Consider the following 20,544-nt stretch of genomic DNA (forward strand, 5'->3'; position numbering starts at 1 on the left):
TTATTAATAACTACAAATTTAATGATTTTCTAAAAAATTCATAAACTTTTAAATTTATCACATAAATTTCTATTATGATTATAAAAATGAGGAAAAAGTCTTATGTGATCACTATTTTTCATTTTTTTTGGATGTTAGAGAGATAAATTAGATTCTTTTTTATGTTAGTTTATAATATATTAGTTGAAAGTTTGGAATTGATATATACATATATTTTGTGTCCGGTGTCCGATATTTTTTCAATTTAGTTGTATTTTCGTGTCCGTATCCGAACTTTATAGTAGGCATGTGAGTACAAAGAAATAAGACAAAAAAAATTTAAAAATTGAAGTGTTTATGCTTCTGTTGAGGAATCACTTATGAACATGTAGGGCAAGGTTGGAAAGAATAAGTAGCATGACATTATTGACATTTGAAAGAAAGAAGTGAGCTTAGTGGCATGCAAACATTAGGGGCTAACATTAGGTTGCCTCCCATTAACACCATTTGAGGAGCAATGTGGAGACATGACACATTAGAAGTTGAATTAATATAACTCATTCTATATATTTCATAGAGAGTGATAATTGAAGTTTAGTTTGTGGTGATGAGCTAGGGTCACCCATTTTGAGGATATCCATTGAACTTGCTCCTGGGTGAACCTTCAATAAAGCACGCCAAAGTCAGACCTTATTGCCAGTCTTTTTCTTTTCATTTTATCTTCACAAAAAGAAACAGTCTTCGTTGTGCATGAATCATGCTTGCCTTTTCAGTTACATACATGCATCTTCTTCTTCACTTTCTTTTCTTATTTTCAACAATGGAATGATGCCATTTTAGAGTTCAGAATCCGTTCTTCTAATGTGGAAAGAGTTGTGGAAGACTTTCATAATGGCCAAAAGTGCAATTTTGAAAATCAAAATCCAATTTTGAAGGACTATATAAAAACCTAGAGGAAGACGTAAGCGTTATTGACTTTTTTTTCTTGTGAGTTATATATATAATAATGGTTGAAAATTATAATCAAATTGTCAACCACAATTATTAGCTAAGAAGTTCGGACATGCCTCATAAATCATGTTTTTCATGTCCGACAACTGCAAATTTAATGATTTTTAAAAAAAATCATAAACTTATAAACTTATTATATAAGTTTCTAGTATAATAATTAAAATAAACAACAAATCTTATATAATCATTATTTTTTGTTTTTTTGATATTAGATAAATATATTAGATTTATTTTAATTTTAGTTGACAATATGTTAGTTGATAATTTCGAATATATATATATATACACGTCATGTTTTGTATTTTATATTTTTTCAGTTTAATCGTATCTTTGTGTTCGTGTTTTTTCAATTTAATCGTATATTTTTTCAGTCATGAGTATCTTGCTTTTGTGGTTGCAGAATAACAATCTTCTCTATATGTAGCACATGAAGGTAAACTCCATATGTGTTCTTGCAACTATAAATATGTTTCTCATGGCACCTTAAAACACAACGTGAGTAAAAAAATGTTCCTGCACCCATCAAATATGACGATGGTTATGGTTTGATATTGGACATGAAACTTTTTGCTTCCAATAGGGTGGAGTAGGGTGAGACATTAGAGACTGAGATAACGAGTAACTCTAAAGTCAAACATCCAACCACCTTCAAGTACAGTTAATACAGTCAAACATCTATAACAATATATAAAGGGGATTCCCCTTTTTGTGTCCACTTTTTAAAATACCGATTTTACCCTTTAAATATAACAATTTTTTAAATTTTTTAAAATTGACCGTTACTTTTACAAAAATTTTATAAAATCAGATGTCTCTACTTCTTCTTTATTTATTAATGGTTATTCTTTTATCTGTTCTGATGTATTTCACTTTATTTTTAATAAATATAATTCTAATATATATATATATATATATATATATATATTAACTTAATAACATTATCATATTATCACCTACTAATATAATATCACGTATATTTAAAAAATATATACACACAGGCGCGATAGCGCCTGTGTTACACTAGTATCCAATAATCACCTTCAACTATTCTATTTATATACCTATTAATAGAGTAGGGTCTATCATTAATAGAGTTGTAGTATTAGCTTCTTAGCTTCACTGTGTATCATGTAACAATACCGAGAGATATTTGTAATGGGTGATACAATAGTTATGACATCACTATAATATCATTTTAATAAATTTAAGAGTTATTTGAAGTTTAACTCAATTTAACACAATCCGGCATTGTATTGTATAGTCATTTTGGTGAAAGAATCTAATAAACTAATTGCATATTCTAATCTTCAAATTCTGCTTTCAATTATTATGTCCTTGTTTAGATGAATAGTGGCAGAGAATGTAACAGAGAAGAATTGGTAACATGGATGAAAGTCAATAAGAAAAATGTATTTTTTTAACTCAATAAACATTTTCTGTGTTGATAACAATTGAATTGACACAAAGATGCTTACTGTAACGAGTGTAATTATAATTATCATTGTAAAAACTTTTTATTTCGGTTCCAATTATATTCAGGTGTGTAAGATCTTTCGTATCAAATTTGTTAAAATAAATAACAAATATTTTAGACCTTCAAATTTAATGAAATGCGATTTTAGGTGAAGCTGGAATTCCTGGATTATATTTTTTTTAGATGTTGATGCTATTCAAAGCCCATCCAAAATGACACGGCCCACGGATGAATAAACAAAAAATGACGTACATCTCATTTTCATTCAGAAAAATTATTTCAGTTACAGTAATTTGATGATTTATGTTAGTTTCAAACACTGTATCATATTCATACAAACAAGACCCTTCAAAAACAATAGAAATGATAAATGTAACTCTGAGAGGTATAGTAACCCTTGAAATGGAGAGATATGTACATTAATTAGTAATTTATAAATTCATTCACTATTTTATATAGAAAAAGGTGAAGTATGAGAAATGGGACACAAAACAATTTATCGTGACTAATACATTAGGCTTGATATGCAAAAAATGTTAGATAAATAATCTAAGTGAGAACAAAATAATGTATATTCTATTCATAATGAACATAATTTATTTTTATTAGATTTTATTTATCTGCACCAAATCAAGAATCAGATTAATTTTAAAGGAAAAAATAAATCATGTATATAAATACATAAATAACTACTGTTCTAAGCAAGCATATAATTCCATACCATCTAATTTAAATTATTTAAACCATTTTTCTACAACAATTATTTAAAACTTTGATTATTGACATAATAACATTTGAAAAAAAAAAGCGTGGACAAGTATAAGATAAAATAATTAAATAAAAAATCTCCTGCACTTATACAATACTATTACTTTTTTTTCATCATAAAATATTTAATATTTAAATAAAAAAATGAGTTATTTATGACATCTCAATTTCAAGCCAATCCATATTACATATAATGTTTCATTTTCTTCAGATATATTTTTTTCCTTAGGTGTTGATGGTATCCAAAGCCCAACAAGAATGACTCTGAAACGGCCCACAGAGAAAATGGTCCACCACGATCTTCTGTCAACAGCTTTCTGACCCTGTAGCATCTCAATCATTCCATCTTCTTAATATCCAACAATTTAATGATAAATAATAAAAAAAAGATATTAATAGATAGAAAGCAACAACTCACAAATCACAATAATTCAATAAATTGGATTTTACAAGTGAAATTAGTGACTTTAAGCAACTACTCTAAGATAATTAACAACTAAATTATTTTTCTATCTTTAACCCCAAAATTATGGGTGCAGAGAGAAAACTTTTCTAGTATCTTGTACAGAATATGTGTCACATTCATGGATCCATTCGTGTTGAGAATGTGTTCATCATAATATATGCAGAGTCATTCACAGAGATTGAATAAAAGTTTAGTTAATTTTTTTAATAGTGTGATGAGAGTTTCAGCAATCCAAATAACAGCATATAAGATGGACATTTTCTTAACATGGTAGTTATAAGAAGTGAAGCAACACCAATAAGATACTCTAATTTAACATCTACCAATACTTGAATCACAAACAATTCCAGGTTATGAAAGTTACATGGCACAATTTGATATTTTAAAATTTTGATGACAAGGTAACCCAAACCATAAGCATGCCTGATGTTGATGTTTGGTGACAAATAACGACCATTTATGTCGCTACAAATTAACTGACAAATGTCTTGTATTGTGTGTTCTGATCCACTTGGTTTGGCTTATAGATTTAATGATTGCATCATATGATTTAAAGCACAGGACATTTGCTAACGTACGAAATGGACATATTCTTCCAACTTGGACACTATCGGATATCAGATTTACACACGCCTACTTTCACAACACTGACCTCAAACTAATCTCTTTTCTCTCTTATTCATCTATCTATATACATAACCCTCAACACCCATTTATTTTCACGTCCAAAATTATCATCTTTTTCAGCAACATAACCCAACATGGAGATGAATTCAGATCCTAGTGTTATGTCTGAGGCAGAATATGAAGATGATACTTTCTATGCAGAGATTAGGAGGCAGATTCTGCTATTGACATCAGAAGACAACGAGGATTTTGATTTATTACAAACAAGAAGTTTCAATTCTATAAATGTCACTGATGGTGGTTCAGCAAGGTCAGTTTTCAGATTTAGCTGCGCATCACCACCTCCAAGCAATTTTTGTTTATGGGAAAGACATGGTTCTGGTTCACCACCCCTTTGGCTTGTGAACTTATGGAAGGGTGGTAAGGGTACTGGGGTGTTCATTCCCCAAGTGGCATCCAGAAAAATTCATAGACCAGGTAGAGTTTCTTATATCTGCATCACTAGTTTAAATATGATGAAATTGTTTAAAGAAAGATTAATGTTTTAATAGTTACATTATTGATTCTTGGCAGGAAAACTGAATAGCAGGAAAAAGGTCTATAGACCAGTGGATAACAAAAGTTGAAGAATCTTAGATAGATTGGTTGAAGTTGAATATGCTTGATCTTAATCTATATGTAGCATAGGATACAATGATGATGTTGCATCAGTGGAAGAATTACAGAACATAAAAGGGTGAAAAGTTTGTACAACTACTGTTCATTTATGTACAGATCTTAGTTATTATAGGGGAGTAAAACAAAATTTGTGCAGATTGTTTAATGTAATTTTCTGTTCTGTTCCATAAAAAAACACATCATATTGTTCGCATTTCAATGTAGAGCTTTTGTTTTTATATAGAAATGGATGATGAGAAAGGGAATGAAATGATTTATAATTATTTCTATCAATAAAGCCATGTTTTGGTAGAAGTTATTTGCAATAGGTGGAAGGATGCAGAGGTGACACCTATCTGTTTTCAAGAGTGGTGTAAGCATAGCATAGAAAAATATTCATTGAATATGCCAACAATATACAAATTTGTCAATAGCTAAAGAGTTGTACAAATCAAGGTGCAGTAATTAGGCATGTTTCAGATAAGATTAGTTCTGAATATGTGTGACACCTAGTACTCTCTAGGGCACGCTAACCATAGAGAATTAAGAGCTCTGAGCCGTGAAACGTAATCATTTATGACGAGTAGTGCCCGCGCAGCTTGGAAGGTGCTCAGAATTCGTCTCATCTGTTGCAGAGTTTGTTGCCTCAACAGATCAGCCTGACAAAGGAAACATCTAACTCTCAGAATACAATTCAAACAAATTCTTAATGTTTGTGATCATAGTTAGTGAGAATTGACATAGTAACAGCATAGAGGAACCAAACTCATAAGCCTGATGTGGAATTCTACTATTGAAAGTGAGAAATTAAAATACAAATAAAGATTATAAAGTGCTAAGTATTAGTATTACCTGATGAAGGAAACTCTCAAGTGTGGCAAGCTTGCCCAATGCAATTGCCATTTGGCCCATGTACTCAGCAACATTTCCAGAACCACATGGTCCCTGTGAGGGGGTTGAGAGTGTGTCTGACAGAGATTGCTGCAATGCTTCCATGCCTTGTGATAATGCATCTTCAGCCTGCTGAGAAGACTGTTGCAGATTGTAAATTCCCATCAATTGCTCTTCAGTTAATGGCTCAAGCTGGTTTCTAACTATCTGAATATCCAAAGAAATTATTTGATCAACAACTGAATATTTATTTACTCTGGAGACTAAATTTCACTTACTGAAATGGTTAATCACCTTGAGGATTTCAGAAGAACGAAATCCACCAAGCCATATGAAGCATCTTTCTGCAGGAGTCTTCCACATCCCAGAAAGTATGTGAAATACATCAGCCTTTGCCCCTATGCTCTTCAACCTGAATAATTCATCGTAATGTGCCACAACTCCATCAACAAGAACATGCAATTCATTATCACCCATTCGAGAATTTAAAGCTGATCTTAGGTCATTGATCAGCCTCTGATGCTCATCAACCCATCGAGCATAGTCCATGTCAAATGCTAAAGCTCCTGAAGGATAAAAGTAATCACCACACAATCAAAGATTGAGGCTTCAACTCTACCAATATCATGTCAATTTCTATGTTAAAGTTATCTCTCGAATTACCATATACAAATTGTATCGATACAATCAACTAATTTAGCTTCTTTCTTAGCCATGGATGCAGTTTCAAACAATAATTACTGTCATGTATAAACATGTACTGGATAGAGTTCGAAAACATGTACTCAATAGTGAATTACCAATGTTCTGCCACTACAAATGAAAAACAATCTTTTATATTACCATTTCCAACAACTGAATGACCTCGATCGGCTGTGATTCCACTTGCAACAAGAACACCCTGGAGAACGTAGCAACCCATAAAAAACAGCAAGTAAGATAACAGCAAAAATGTGTTATGGATGCAAATTATCTACCAGAAACCTTTAATATCTTACACCTGCTGACGTGCCCGTTGAAGTTCTTGTTCTAATTGTGCAAGCCTAACTCGACTGTTCTCCAACTGCTGCACATATGCCTGTTCATGATCAAACCATATAAACCAATCAAATATATTCCATTAACATAATTCTTACACTTATCTGGAAAAATTAACTTGTTAATTCACTCCCAGTGATTGTGACATGCAGGGAGAAACAAAAAGTAGTAACATTGAAACTAACTAACACAATGAAACTCAGAATAATAAACTGCTGAATTAAGAGTCAATTAGGATAAAGTTCTTCCTTGAGCGATTACCTTTTTCCTCAACCTACTCTTCCTAGCAGCCTCGCGATTCTGAGCTAGCCTACGTACGGTCTAACAGAAAACATTCACAAAAATAAAGCTATCAGCAACGAAACAGGAAATGCTAAACATAGGATTTAGTACCAAAACAAGGATCAAACAAACCTTCTGGTCTTCAGGTTTAACCTTCGTCTTACATTGATCCTGGGAGTCCACAACTACAAGTGCCCCGTCCCCAACTCCAGTGCCCCAAGACACGGTAGAGAAACACTGAACAAAAAATACATTGAAATCAGCAATTCACATTCCCTTTTATCCCGTTAAGTACGTCTGCATCTTTTTGGACAAAACATTTATACTGATAGAGATGCAAAAAATCCAACTGATGCGATACTTTTTAGTAGTCAAGTGGAGTAAGTAGGTGTGACAAACACACAGAATGACCAAATTGAGCAGAAAAACACCCCAGAGACCAAAATTTTCCAACTTCAAAAAATTAAAAAGAAAAAGATAGTGACAAAAACCCATTTAAGCCTTTACAATGACTTTCCATTTCCAATACATAACAGTAACAGCAAGTAAATAATTTTTCAGAAACCCACTTGGTTTTTATCATCGGTGTCGATGTCTGTGCAAGTATCTTCAGTGTGCTGGCTATCATCTGCCCATTTCTCAACATACTGGTTCCCCATGGGCATGGTGGCGCTACTGCTTCCTCTCTGATACATGTGTTGAGAATCTGTCTCAGCACACCCTACAACCGTCGAAGCAAATTCTGCACCTCCAAGGTTCTACACAAACATTCCCATCCGAACCCAGAATAGACAAGGCACGCGTGAAAAAAAAAACATGTATAACTAGAGAAGAAACAAGAGAGAAAAACTGGTACCGTGTTGAATGTCCCACACTGCAAGTTGCTTGCAACAACAGCCATATTGTTCGACTTTGCACCAAACACAGAACCTGGATATAATATAGTTAAAAATTAAAATTCCTACCCGAGAAGGAACCATTGTGTGTAAGTGTGCGTGTTTATATATTGGTGAAGACATAGAAAGAGAGTATTAACTTGAGCTTAAATCAATAGCATCGTGCTGCCGAAAAGAATGCTGAAGATCAGAGAAGCGCGTGGGATTTGGGTTGGCGTCATTTCCCCTGTTACAGAGCAGAGAAAAACAGAGAAACTCTGTTTTACACAACTTTATATTTGTAATACCAAAAGAAAAATAAATTAAGACATGCAGTTGTTGCTGCATGTGAATGGTTCTTGCAGACTTTAGTATGTAATTTACCGGTGAATGAATGAAGAGTGGGAATAGAGTGGTGAGGTTGATTCTGATTCGGTTGGGTTGAAGCTTTGCATTGTTTCTAAGCTAAGTGATTAGGAAAGAAAGCATGAATGACGGTGATGATGGGTTTTGTTGTTAAACAAGTGGAAGCAGAGAACAGAATATGGAAATGCAGTTCGAAGCATAAAGTGTTGGAGGAAGCTTTAAGAAGAGTGCAGTGTAGTAGTGTTGCATCAGCACCCGCACCCCCACATTTCAAGCTTCAACCTTTTGTTTCAGTGGTTTTATTCATATACATTTCTAAAATAATATTTGCTTTAGTATATTATTCTTATTACAAAATTGACTCGTTAAAGGTGTCAATTACTTTTCTTGTGTTTTTCTTTAATTACTAGTAGAAAAATATAATTAGGCTATAAATATAAATAGTATATTAATGGTATGTGTGGTAGTGGAAAAAAATGAAGACAACAGAAAACAGAAAAAATAAATAAAGATAAATAGGTAAAAAGTGAGTTAAAATAGAAAATTTTCGATGAAAAATAAGTACAATTTAATGGAAATAGAAATTGTTTAATTAAAAATAATAATAATTTTAGTCATGGTTAATAACTAGCACACACAAGTCACTTCACATGTTATAAATATATTATGTATAGAAACGATTAAATGGGTTTCAAAATAAATAAAGGATATTAACCTAGGAGTAAAATTTAAACAAGTTAAGAAACTCAATAAGGTACCTATAACTATATTTGAGAATTGAATTGAATTAAATATTCTATAACTTAATCCCTTAAAGTTTTAATTTTTCTTCTTACGAATTGTGGTATTTTAATAATAATAATAATAATAATAATAATAATATACAAATAATAAAATTACATGCATAATATCGTAACAAAAATATTTTTTATTTCTCCTTAAGGTATCTTATTTTTATTTTATTTTTGCTCAATTTTTAATGTTTCATTTCTCTCTTTTATTTTTTTTCCACAAAAAATAAATGTGTGTAGTGATCAAGAGGGTTTTTTTTAGCATGTGAATTTTTCTGAAAGTGAAATGAATATTGATAAAATTAGATGTAACTATAAGGTTATAATACAATGAACAATAAATTATTAAAAATGTTTCTCATATTTGCACATAACCAAGACTAGGATATGAAACAAAACCAATAACTTAACTCTTACTTGTTGCTTCTGCGCAAATATCAAGAGCATATGTAGAATAGTAATTGCAGGATGGGTATAGATTGAAATTTCAATAAATTGAAGAGATTTAAGAGAACTTAATATTATTGAAATACCCACCTTTGTTTTAAATCACAACAAATAAGTCTTGCATGATGCTACTGTAATGATAAGACTGTGTGGTATGGTAATTGGTTGTGTGGGGATACTGCTGCTTGCTGGCAAGTGTGGGGATGACAATCAATTCCAATTCTGATAATATATATATATATATATATATATATATATATATATATATATATATATATATATATATATATATATATATTAATAAATTAAAATGTAAATTTATACTTTTATCTTTATGATTAAATTTAATAGAAAATAAAATACATTTACTTATATATATATATATATATATATATATATATATAAGTAAATGTATTTTATTTTCTATTAAATTTAATCATAAAGATAAAAGTATAAATTTACATTTTAATTTATTAAAATATTTTTTTATCAATTATATCATACACAACTTTTTATTTTAAATTCAGGCAGATGCACTCTCTTTCTTTTAATCCAAATAACACCATAATTCTCTCAATTCCATTTATTTATCCATTATCCTTCAAGTTTTATATCCAATTCAAAGTGTTTGGATTGGTTAAATATTTGACAACTAATTTATATGTTTGAATTTATGATTGTAATTTTGGTTAGATGGTTGTTGAAAATGTGAACACATTGGATTTGATATTTAATGTTATTGCTTATAATAAGTCATTTAAACCAAGTGGACAAAAATAAATTTACTCTATAAGATGGTTTCGAATCATTTCAGGTTTAGTTAAATTAACTTGAAGTTCTTAAATTGCTCTCATTAGCATATGAGTAGATCTTTTGAGCAAAACTTAAGTGGTGACATTAATTATTCTTGCAAAGACTTGTGATTAATTAGTCGATACTCAAACATTTAAGTGTTATACTTTGAACTAGATATAAGTCTAACAATTTTATTGTTCAAAGTTCAAACTCAACATCCGAAGGAAAAAAAAGAAAAGACTAATGTTAATTATTTTTCCTTCAAACTAAATTTTGCTCGAGTCATGTGTGAAAGGTTAAAGAGCAAATTACGTATTTAAAGTAACTAATACAAAATAAAGATGTAATTTTTTAATAAAACCTTTTACACAATATTTCTTTATGATTTAAAATGTAATTTAAAGTGTTTCGGTCAAATAATATCTCTTTGTGGTTTAAAACTTGGTTTAGAGTGTAATGATTTTGTTAAGATTGAATTAACATATTTTATTTGATAAATGTATGTAATTGTATTTTTTTTAATTAAATTGTTTTGTTTATAGTTGGATTTGATGTTCTTAAAATTAGTTGAACATGAATAATGAAAAGCATAAGTTTTTAGTTTGTAATTGACCTTTTGAGATATAAATGTATTAAACACTTCAAACATCAATGATATGTATTCATATTCCATCACTATTATGATTTAGAGTAAGAAACCAATGAAGATTCATATACTCTTACTTGTATATTAAGTATTACAAGTTATCTTGACTTTTGTGAATTACTAAATGAGAAAGTAAGTTTTATGTTATCAGATGATATTATGGAAAGTGTAACATGACATTTTAATGTTTATGATTGATTTCTTTACATTTTAAATTTAATTTAATTATATTATCTTTGCTTGTTGATATGCTATGTATTTACTGTTGCGATATTTTATGAAAATATACAATTGTTCGAGTTCAATACCTAAAAGAACCTTTCTTTGATAAAGGGTGACGTTATCTAATTAAAAACTGACATAAAAAACAGTTATAAAAATATATACTCTATTTATATGATGACATGAATATAATTTTTATTACGTTATGTTATTATTTTTTTATATAAGTATATATGTATTATTTTTTTATTTCATACCAGAGTTGTTCAAGAAATAAGTTTTTTTTTTCGTTTATTATAATTATGTTGAGTTTAAGCATACATTAGATACCCACCACCATATTTAGATACTTAGACTAGTCACATAGATTAGATGAAATTAAAATTAATAAACTAAGCACAAATAATAAAGACATACAAACAGTAGGGGAATTTCACATCGAAATTAAAAACAAAAAATCTGTCTACTATGATTTAAAAAATAAAAAGAAAAACTCCGCATTTAAATAAAGTGAAAGTGACGAGTTACATGGTTCATAAAAAATAAATTTGTATGACCCTTTTTACAATATTATTCTCTATCTAGTCCTCTTCATCATATACTTTTCCCTTGTCTTTTTCCTTGTAATTACTTTTTCTAAGGTATCGATAGAATTTGTCTTTAGTGATAGGTGGTTTCATACTGCAGCAGAAAATCTACGATCGTCACTATTTCTTTGACTAACTTTCATATATTTTTTCTTTCAATCAAAGAAATAAACAAAATTGGAAACTGTGAACATTGATTAGAACAAATATCAGTGATTAATATATCAAATCAAACATTTTTAAAATTAAATCCAGCAAAAGGAGTTAAGTAGGATAGGATCACAGTAAGAGAAAAAAAGGGAAATTTTAGAGGGCTGAATATTCATTCTACTTTGAGTGTATATTTATGTTGTGATTGGTTGTGTGTGGAGGTGTATGAGGTATCTTTGATTTGGTTCATCTTCCAAGACAGAAACAACTGTTTGAGCATCTCTCTCTTCACATTTTCAGATGTTTCAGACAAAAAATGTTATTATTATTAATATGGAGTGTTCTGTTACATTACATGATTGATCCTCTGCATCTGCAACAATCTGATATCTGATATCTGCATTCTGCATTCTGCTATCTGCTATCTGCATTGTGCATGCTTCTCTCCCTCAAGGCTCCAGCATACTACTACAACTGTGAGATGCTCAGTCCTATGGAGCTGCTCTAAACTCTGACCTCACCTCTATCATCTGCAATTTTTTTCAGTACAGAAGGATTATGTTAGCATCTAATATATGATTTTATGTTTATGTGATCAATATTTTAAATTTAATTATATTTTTAGTCTCTAGATTTTTTATGAATTTAATTCTGGATCTCAAAGTTTTGGATAATTATTTTGATTCCTCAATATAAAGGAATACTACTTTTGAAAGGATGAACTTATTTGTGGAGAATCGTAATGTTTTATATTTTTAAATTATTGTATTCTTTTTAGGTGATGTGTCTACTACATCTATTCGAAAACGTATTATTTAATATATTTCGAATACCACATCGATAAGGGTAGCAAAAACCGGCATTCAAGTAATATAATAAATATAAACTGTGTATTTTAGATTCTTCGTATAATTATCCTACTTATATTCTTATTAAATAAATGCTTGGTATGTTCTTGACGCACAGAATATTTGTTTGTTTTTTATAATATAATATAAAAAACTAAAACAATGGATTTGATTTGAAAAACAAGCAGCATAAAAGTTAAAATAGGTTTTTGAAAACCTGAAATGACTAAAAATCTGAATAAATGGGTACCAAGTTAAGAGCTGTATTTATTGGAGCATCTCATATGTTTTGTTTGTTTAATATGCATGTCACGTAAAGCGAGGTTATAGCTATGGGAAGGAGTGCATGCTGAGATCGATGGGATGGTGATGAGATTGAGGCCATGTAAGACCAAAACTAAACCTTCAAACTTTTTTTCTCATTTCTCACTCTCATTTATTATTCCTTCTTTCTCTGTTCAAAGTAATTTTGCTTTCTACTCTCTGCATCAAATTCAAACTGTAATTTCATAAACACATAGTTGTCCATAGTAATGTCACTACTCACCTGCATGATTGATACTGATAGAGAGAAAAAAAAGTGAAAATTGGATTAGATTAGAGTAATGGTTTTGGTTTTGTGGGTCTAAGATGGAAAAAGAGGAGTAGCAATGAGGTAGGTAAGGTTAAATAAAGTAAAATGTTTGCTTGAAAGGAACCTCTTGGTGTTGGGCATGGGTTTGGGTGAAGCAGAAGGAGAAACAGAAACAAAAGCAGTGTTAGAATTACAAGGAGGAGGAGTAGTAGGTTCAGGCTAGAGCGTGTGTCAGAACAAGTTTTTGCATTTTACGCTAACGTTGGCATCAGGCTCAGCCTGGAAGTGTGGAACTGAAATGGGATCAGAATCGTAAAGCTAAATTTGGAAACCCTATTAATGAATTTTATTCGCCATTTGCACTCTATCACGCATCCTTTCTAACTCTTTTTCTGTCAGACACACCACCTTTTATTTGCATAAAAGAAATAAAGAGACCGAAAAATATGAAAATTCAAAACTGGTTACAAATAAATGAAAGTGATGCTAAACTGGTACAATCAATCTTATCATCTATTCAAACATTACACAGAAAGTTGCAGGTCTTGCGTACAGGGTACCTTCTCTTCTCACCCAAAACAAAAATGTACAACAAAATCTAGACATATCTATTTCAGTTCTTCTAATTCGACCACAATCTGTAATTAGGAATAATCGTTTCATTCTGCTTTGTTATAAACAGGACTTTGGTTTCTCACCCAATTCTGATAATAATGGCACGCCCATACAATTGTACTTGTTTTTGCTTACAGGTTATTATTGTAACCTTTTATCTGAAAAACAATAGTGTACTTTGAAGTTTTGACCTTCTTATCTTTTAAAATTATCTCATTTTGATTGTTTTAGGAAAAAATGTTATACTCAAATGAACAAAACATAAAAAGGTTACAGCAATTAAGAAGTACCAAATGATTTCAATTCTGAACCAAATACCATCATGTATCAAATATAAATCTTGTTTTTATAAATGTATTACTGTATGAGACCAAACACAGGCTGTGATTTTCTTCTTTGTTATGTACATATACATGGACCGACTCTCATGGATACAGGTCCATAAAACAGGGCCCATAAATCCATTTATAATTATTACCCAACGTTGTACTGACAATTAGTTTAATAAATACTTCTGACTAACTTTTTCTTCATCTAAATTTGTGATTTTAAATTACATAGACGGAGGGGAAATGCAAATAAGGATAACAAAATTGATATTCTCTTACTATGTCCATTTTTATTTGCCAAAAATAAAGAAACTGTACATTGTTTTGTAGTTTATAGTTGTACAAATCAATTCATACACCTTCAGACAGGACAATCACAAGGTACGGTTACGTCTCTCTGTCCCCTTTCCCATACAAAATACACAAGGCAACCTTGGACTTTCTCCTATTCCTCCTAATTCATCTTAAAATATGAAATGAAAAATATGTTTTTGACATGATGTAATGAAGAAACAAACTGTCGTAAGTTGCAGTACAAAAAATTGTGGTCCCTCAGATACGTGCATTTTGGGGTACAAGGTCATCGAATCGATCGTGGGTTAAAACTTCCCTTGCTCGAGCACTTCTATATTGAAGTCGCTGATGAAGTGTCTCAGACATTTGGTTGAAAAATTCAGCGTCCCATCTTTGAATTAATGAGGGGTCCTCGGCATAGCAGATGTATATGGATGTAACAGCACTTTCCACCACGACCATTGCCAATCCAACCTGAAATATAATTGCATATTTTAAGTCACATTCAACCATGTACAGCTTTGACCGGATTTCATGGCCAACACACGACAAACAGAACGTAGAATACAAGACATGTCATCATTAATCTAGCTGTCTGTCATTCGTAGATATAAAAACAACTGCAAATTCAACATTGTAGTTTGAATAATTTTAATGGTCAACATGTTTCAGGAAAATGATAAGAGCATCATTACAAGCCTTTTGATTTATGGAAAAACCCATGTGTGAAGCAATTATACCGATGCAATCCAATTGATAATAACTGGTTATATGGAAAATCATTGAATGTTCCTCACCAATTTTAGAAAAAAAAAGTTTAGCACAGGTAGTCCCACCAAGAGCAAGCTTTAAACAAGGAAATTGTTTAACATACCAATACCATCCCCATCAGCATGGAAGTGGATCCGATCATAATAATTCTGTCACTCCATTTAACCCATGCCCAAATACCAGAGCAAGTTCCAGTTATCAGACCACCAAAAATAGTACCCATTAGAAGCACAGCACCAGAACAATCATAGGCCACAAGTGCTTCAACCCCGGTTGACTGGAGTAACTCCCATGCATCTCTAGCTGACCGGTTAAAGCTTTTACCATAAACAGCAATCTGAAAGGGAGGTTACCATTAAAAACATTCCAGAATAAGTTTTTCAAGAACCAATACATTCAACACAACTTGACCGTACACTATATCTTAATTATCATGGAAAAACAGGCAGATGCTTTAAACAACCCATGCTAATCTTTTTGTGCCCTTGTAATGCAGAGTGCTCACAGAGAAGGAATGCTTTTCATATCTTTCTAAATTTTTAGTAATTGAAATTCTAGTAATAATTATTCTATTAATTCATTTTTAACCTTTATATCCTTAACTTTGAAAAACAATTAAGATATGACAACAAAGTGGCAATGACATTTCCTTTGGAAGCACTGAATCTGCTTTGGTCCCTTTACTATCCTCAACAAGAGATTTTCACTTCAGGGTGGCTGAAACTGAATTTAATGCAGTGAACCTATTTCCAGGCACTTTTACATATTCTTACTACATAATACCAGCAGTTTAACTAAATGAAAATCCACAAATCTTGTATTTGATTGTCATATAGAGGACTAGTTAATGACACGGTCACAGAAGTGCACCTGAACATAGGCATACTTGTTAAAGAAACGCACAAGAGTCTCCACGAGATGGAAAAGGAAATCGACAAGGCAAAGTAAACACTCGTTATTGCCAATCTTAGACCGAAATCCCCGTATCTGAAAGACAAAACAAAATTTTAAAAGAAGAAAAAATTAACAAGAAAAAACTCCATAAAATTGAAGAGATGAACTAGAAATTGGTCATAACGATTGGTTACCTTCCATCGTAGTGTCCTAATTGCTGCAGTAAATAATGAACCATAGCAAATGCTGCCAAACGATGTGGTTAAAGCATACTGTAGAGATTTCACTAAGGAGTTAGCTGGAATTGAAGCTGCATCTCTACCACCATGAAAAAGAACAAGAAACACCATCCCAGACACTATAACATGCACGGTATTACATAGTACTGCACCTGTCCAAAACAAGCTCACAGAGAGAACCTGCAAACATGAATTGCAACAACAGCATAATCAGATGCGGGAAGTCTAGTAATCTGATGCCAAAACCAGTTCGAACAAGAACAGGACAGAATGAAGAAAAAAACTTGCCAGCTCACCACAAGAAGCCACCAGCGTCCACCATCACCCATGCTTGAAGCCACAACACCTGCTGCTCCAAATGACCATAAGGCCATCCATAAAAGCACAACAAACATAAAAACATATGCCACTCTCATAACCTCAGGAAGATTCCAAATCATCTTCACAGCCTTCTGCAGAATCAACATCGTAAATGGGAGTCTGGAAAAGGAAAGAAGCCACAATGAACTATCTTACGGACTCAACCAATTTCACAAAAGGCTAAACAGAAGCGGCAGAAAAACCTTAACCACAAAATCAGAAGCTGGCAACATTAATCTTTGAAGACACCCAAAGAAAAATTCTGTAAAAACTGAATATAACAAGTTAACAGCTACTTATTTGCATCTCCAGGGATTGGAGACTGTTGAAACCGTAGGGATTGAATGGCAAACAGAGAGAATATATTCAAAATTGCATAACAGTGATATTCTCCTACAAAATGTGTCAATCAACCACCACATTCACTGCATAGGACAAAGAAGAAAGCTAAAGCAGGATGCATTGTTGACTATCAGATAAACCAATATATTCAGAATACCTTACTATCCAGTCCCATTTGCTTATATGAGGGCGGTAAACACATTCATTTTTAGATTCTAAACAAACAGTGAATTGATACCAAAAAACAAAACACTAGCCAAGTATTCTTAGTGCGTGTGTGTTTCCCACTTTGAACGGCCATTTCATACATTCCGATAAATTAAACGTGACTGAAAGATTTTGATGGGATTTAAAGCGGCTTCTCAAACACACCATTAATAAAAACATCAACATTCAAGGTCAAGTCTACAACCCACAACATTTTCGGATACACGTATGATTACAATAATTATCTCCAGTCAGTTACTGATATTAATCTCCTATTCATCTAATGGTGAGTTGTCCCTCTTTAACCAAGTTTTCTCCATAAGCAAAAGTCAAGATTCAAGTTCCAAATCACCTACTTAATCGAACCGAGTCCGTGACCACTATTACGGTCCACAATTTGAGTAACAAGAAAACAACTGAAATCCACACCAACATAAAACATGTAAAGGCCAATACCTGTCTATGACTGATATGACATAAAGGAACTGCAGAAGAGCTCCAATGGCAAAAGCAACCCCCCAGAAAATCTGGCCAGTCCAGAAACACAAAACACTGACCACAGCAAGGTAAGTGGTGAGTATGTGAACAGACACCTTCATCATTTGAGTTGCCTGGGAGCCCAACAACAACAACCAACCCCATCCAAGAACAGTCCCAACCCCACCAGCAGCAGCATAAAGGGGCCAGTAAGTCTCAGTCAACCCGGATTGGTTCTCAGAAAACCGGGAGGTAAACTTGTCAATGTTAAGTCTATTCTCTCTCTCGAACCTATTTAGACCAAGAACCCCCAGAAGGAACCCAAGCCCAATCAAATGGATTAAGAATATTCCTAACCAGAACACGTCGTGCCACCGCCGCGACTGCTCCGTAGCCACCCCTTCTCCACTGCTCCTGGCCGCACTCTATCACAATTCACAACAATCAAGTTCCAAAGTGATCCTTTTTAGGCATTAAGTACATCAAACACAGCTATTACAGTGTGTTGGCAAATGAGTGTAACTGGCTGTACCCAGATTAAGAAAATAGTCCTAAACACTGAATTGACGAGGTAGATAGAGAAATACATCGAAAATGATTGATTTGAGAGAGTTAAAAACAGGAAGGAGTTGAGGTACCTGATTGGCGGTGGCTATGGAAACGAACTCGGAGGAGGATGAAGAGGAAGACGGGGAATCCATCATTATGAGCAATGGAGAAGAAACATTGTCTTGTCTACGTAGAATAAATTATGAATTTGGTAAACATAAGAAAATGAGGCGAAACCTCCGAGGGGACAAGTCAATGGTTTTGGGTGAAGAACAAAGGATTAATTTTATTTTCTAGGGTTTGCGTTTCAACAATGGTACAGTATACTAATACTAATATTTACTATATTTTTTTTACAGTCAAGGACAAATTTGGATAGAAATATGGTCATTGTTTATTTGACATATATTAAGTAGTATCTAATTTTAGTCTAGTAATTAATAAAAATATTAAACATTATTTACATTTTTTTTCTATGCCTTCTTATACAAACACAGTGTAGTTCCATTTTCATAAACAGTGTTTTCGGTGGGTTTCTATCGACCACGCGCTTTATGTGATTGTAATGCCATGGTTTGGCTGCTTCCATTATATGTTTTAATTTTCACTTTTCTGTAAAATTGAGGGAAATGGTCTGAAAAAAGGTAAAAATTTTCCAACTACCACACATTGCCAGAATAAATTCCCATATACACACAATATTTGGTAATAAATTTTGAAAAATAAGTATTTACTGATCTAACAATGTTAACGGGAGCAGCTACAAATTTCATTTCTAGAAAGTCAAATTCTCTGTTTTTTTCCTTTTGGTTCAGAATTAAGATCTGAATAAACCAAATTTTGACCTTAGTTTTTTATTTCTTAAATTGTATAATCTAAATCATAAAATAAATAAATAAATGAACAAAAAATTAGTATAAAATCGTGAATAATATAATCGCGATTTCTTATGTAAGAATTACAAGATATACTTCTATCCATACTTAAACTAAAATTAACTTTAATATTTGAAATTGTAATTAATTTCAATATCATTGCTCAAAAGTATTTCATATCCAATCTTTTCTAAATCACTACTGGTAACCATATTTTTTATTTAAAAGGACATGAAGACCAATATATATGTTGTTCATGCTAAAATTGGAAAGAAATTTAAGTTAAAATACATTATGTGTTTATTTAGTAAACATAATGATTTATAGAAAAATTAGAATTATTATTCACTCTATTACTTTATGGAAATAGAAAGTACTTTCGTATGTATTTCTTATCTTTAAGTGGGTTTGTATCAAATGTCAGACAGAACATTTATCATCAAAAGCTTTAATGATTAGTCAAGGTACAATTTTTTTTACTTAAAAAGTTAAATATTTAAAGTGTTACAGTTTGATTATGACTTGGTCGGACTCTGATCATTTGACAAACATTTTCTTAATAAAGTTTGACAAAGTTTGTTTTTTAACACACACCAAACATTTTTTTATTTTTCTAAGTCAACATTTATTTTATCCATTAAAGTATTGTCATGTGTACTTTGTCAAAAATTTGTTAATAAAACTTTGTCAAATTATATTTTTCCTTACTTGGTCTACGCCATAAGACAACTGATGTTACCTACCTGCAATAATCTTTCTCTCAATAATTGTGTCACTAGGAATCTCACTCTTTGTGACTTGGTCCAGCTGGCTTCCATCACAAGATAATTCTACAATCCACAACAATCTCAAACCCAATATATAAACATAAATACAGTCAACGTCTTATACTCATCTAAAACTCAATACTTGCTATCTCAGATGAATCACAATCTCCCATATTCAAATATTCAAGATAATCTAAAAGTGTTCAAATTATAGATGAATAAATTCAAATTTGACACTTAGTACGAATTGTTTGTGTTATGATAGGGTTAAGAGATCTTTATTTAACACAAAGGAAATGTTAGCATTAACATTTACCAGAAATTATTGAGT

The 20,544-nt window shown here is 31.7% G+C and overlaps 3 protein-coding genes across 3 annotated transcripts; 1 reads left to right on the plus strand and 2 right to left on the minus strand.

The window, feature by feature from the left end:
- The first annotated feature begins 4,292 nt into the window (after positions 1-4,292).
- Positions 4,293-5,223, plus strand: LOC114192788. The gene is made up of 2 exons (XM_028082604.1): positions 4,293-4,802; positions 4,899-5,223. The coding sequence occupies exons 1-2, from the start codon at positions 4,460-4,462 to the stop codon at positions 4,949-4,951; spliced, it is 396 nt and encodes a 131-aa protein (XP_027938405.1). The 5' UTR covers positions 4,293-4,459; the 3' UTR covers positions 4,952-5,223.
- Positions 5,224-5,385: 162 nt separating this feature from the next.
- On the minus strand, positions 5,386-8,710 carry LOC114192786 (transcription factor TGA2.2-like). Its single transcript, XM_028082602.1, has 11 exons — positions 8,453-8,710; positions 8,230-8,315; positions 8,050-8,123; positions 7,763-7,951; positions 7,326-7,430; positions 7,173-7,232; positions 6,874-6,951; positions 6,717-6,774; positions 6,168-6,439; positions 5,835-6,080; positions 5,386-5,641 (listed from the first exon to the last, which is right to left on the minus strand). Exons 1-11 carry the CDS (start codon positions 8,521-8,523, stop codon positions 5,492-5,494), a joined length of 1,389 nt encoding a protein of 462 aa, XP_027938403.1. The 5' UTR covers positions 8,524-8,710; the 3' UTR covers positions 5,386-5,491.
- A 5,984-nt stretch (positions 8,711-14,694) lies between these two features.
- Positions 14,695-18,880, minus strand: LOC114192232 (CTL-like protein DDB_G0274487). Its single transcript, XM_028081886.1, has 7 exons — positions 18,661-18,880; positions 18,002-18,447; positions 16,933-17,116; positions 16,592-16,816; positions 16,374-16,490; positions 15,607-15,840; positions 14,695-15,206 (listed from the first exon to the last, which is right to left on the minus strand). The coding sequence occupies exons 1-7, from the start codon at positions 18,724-18,726 to the stop codon at positions 14,991-14,993; spliced, it is 1,488 nt and encodes a 495-aa protein (XP_027937687.1). The 5' UTR covers positions 18,727-18,880; the 3' UTR covers positions 14,695-14,990.
- Between the last annotated feature and the right edge of the window lie 1,664 nt (positions 18,881-20,544).

The sequence above is a fragment of the Vigna unguiculata genome, chromosome 7 (genome assembly GCF_004118075.2).
Source record: "Vigna unguiculata cultivar IT97K-499-35 chromosome 7, ASM411807v1, whole genome shotgun sequence".
Lineage (NCBI taxonomy): Eukaryota > Viridiplantae > Streptophyta > Magnoliopsida > Fabales > Fabaceae > Vigna > Vigna unguiculata.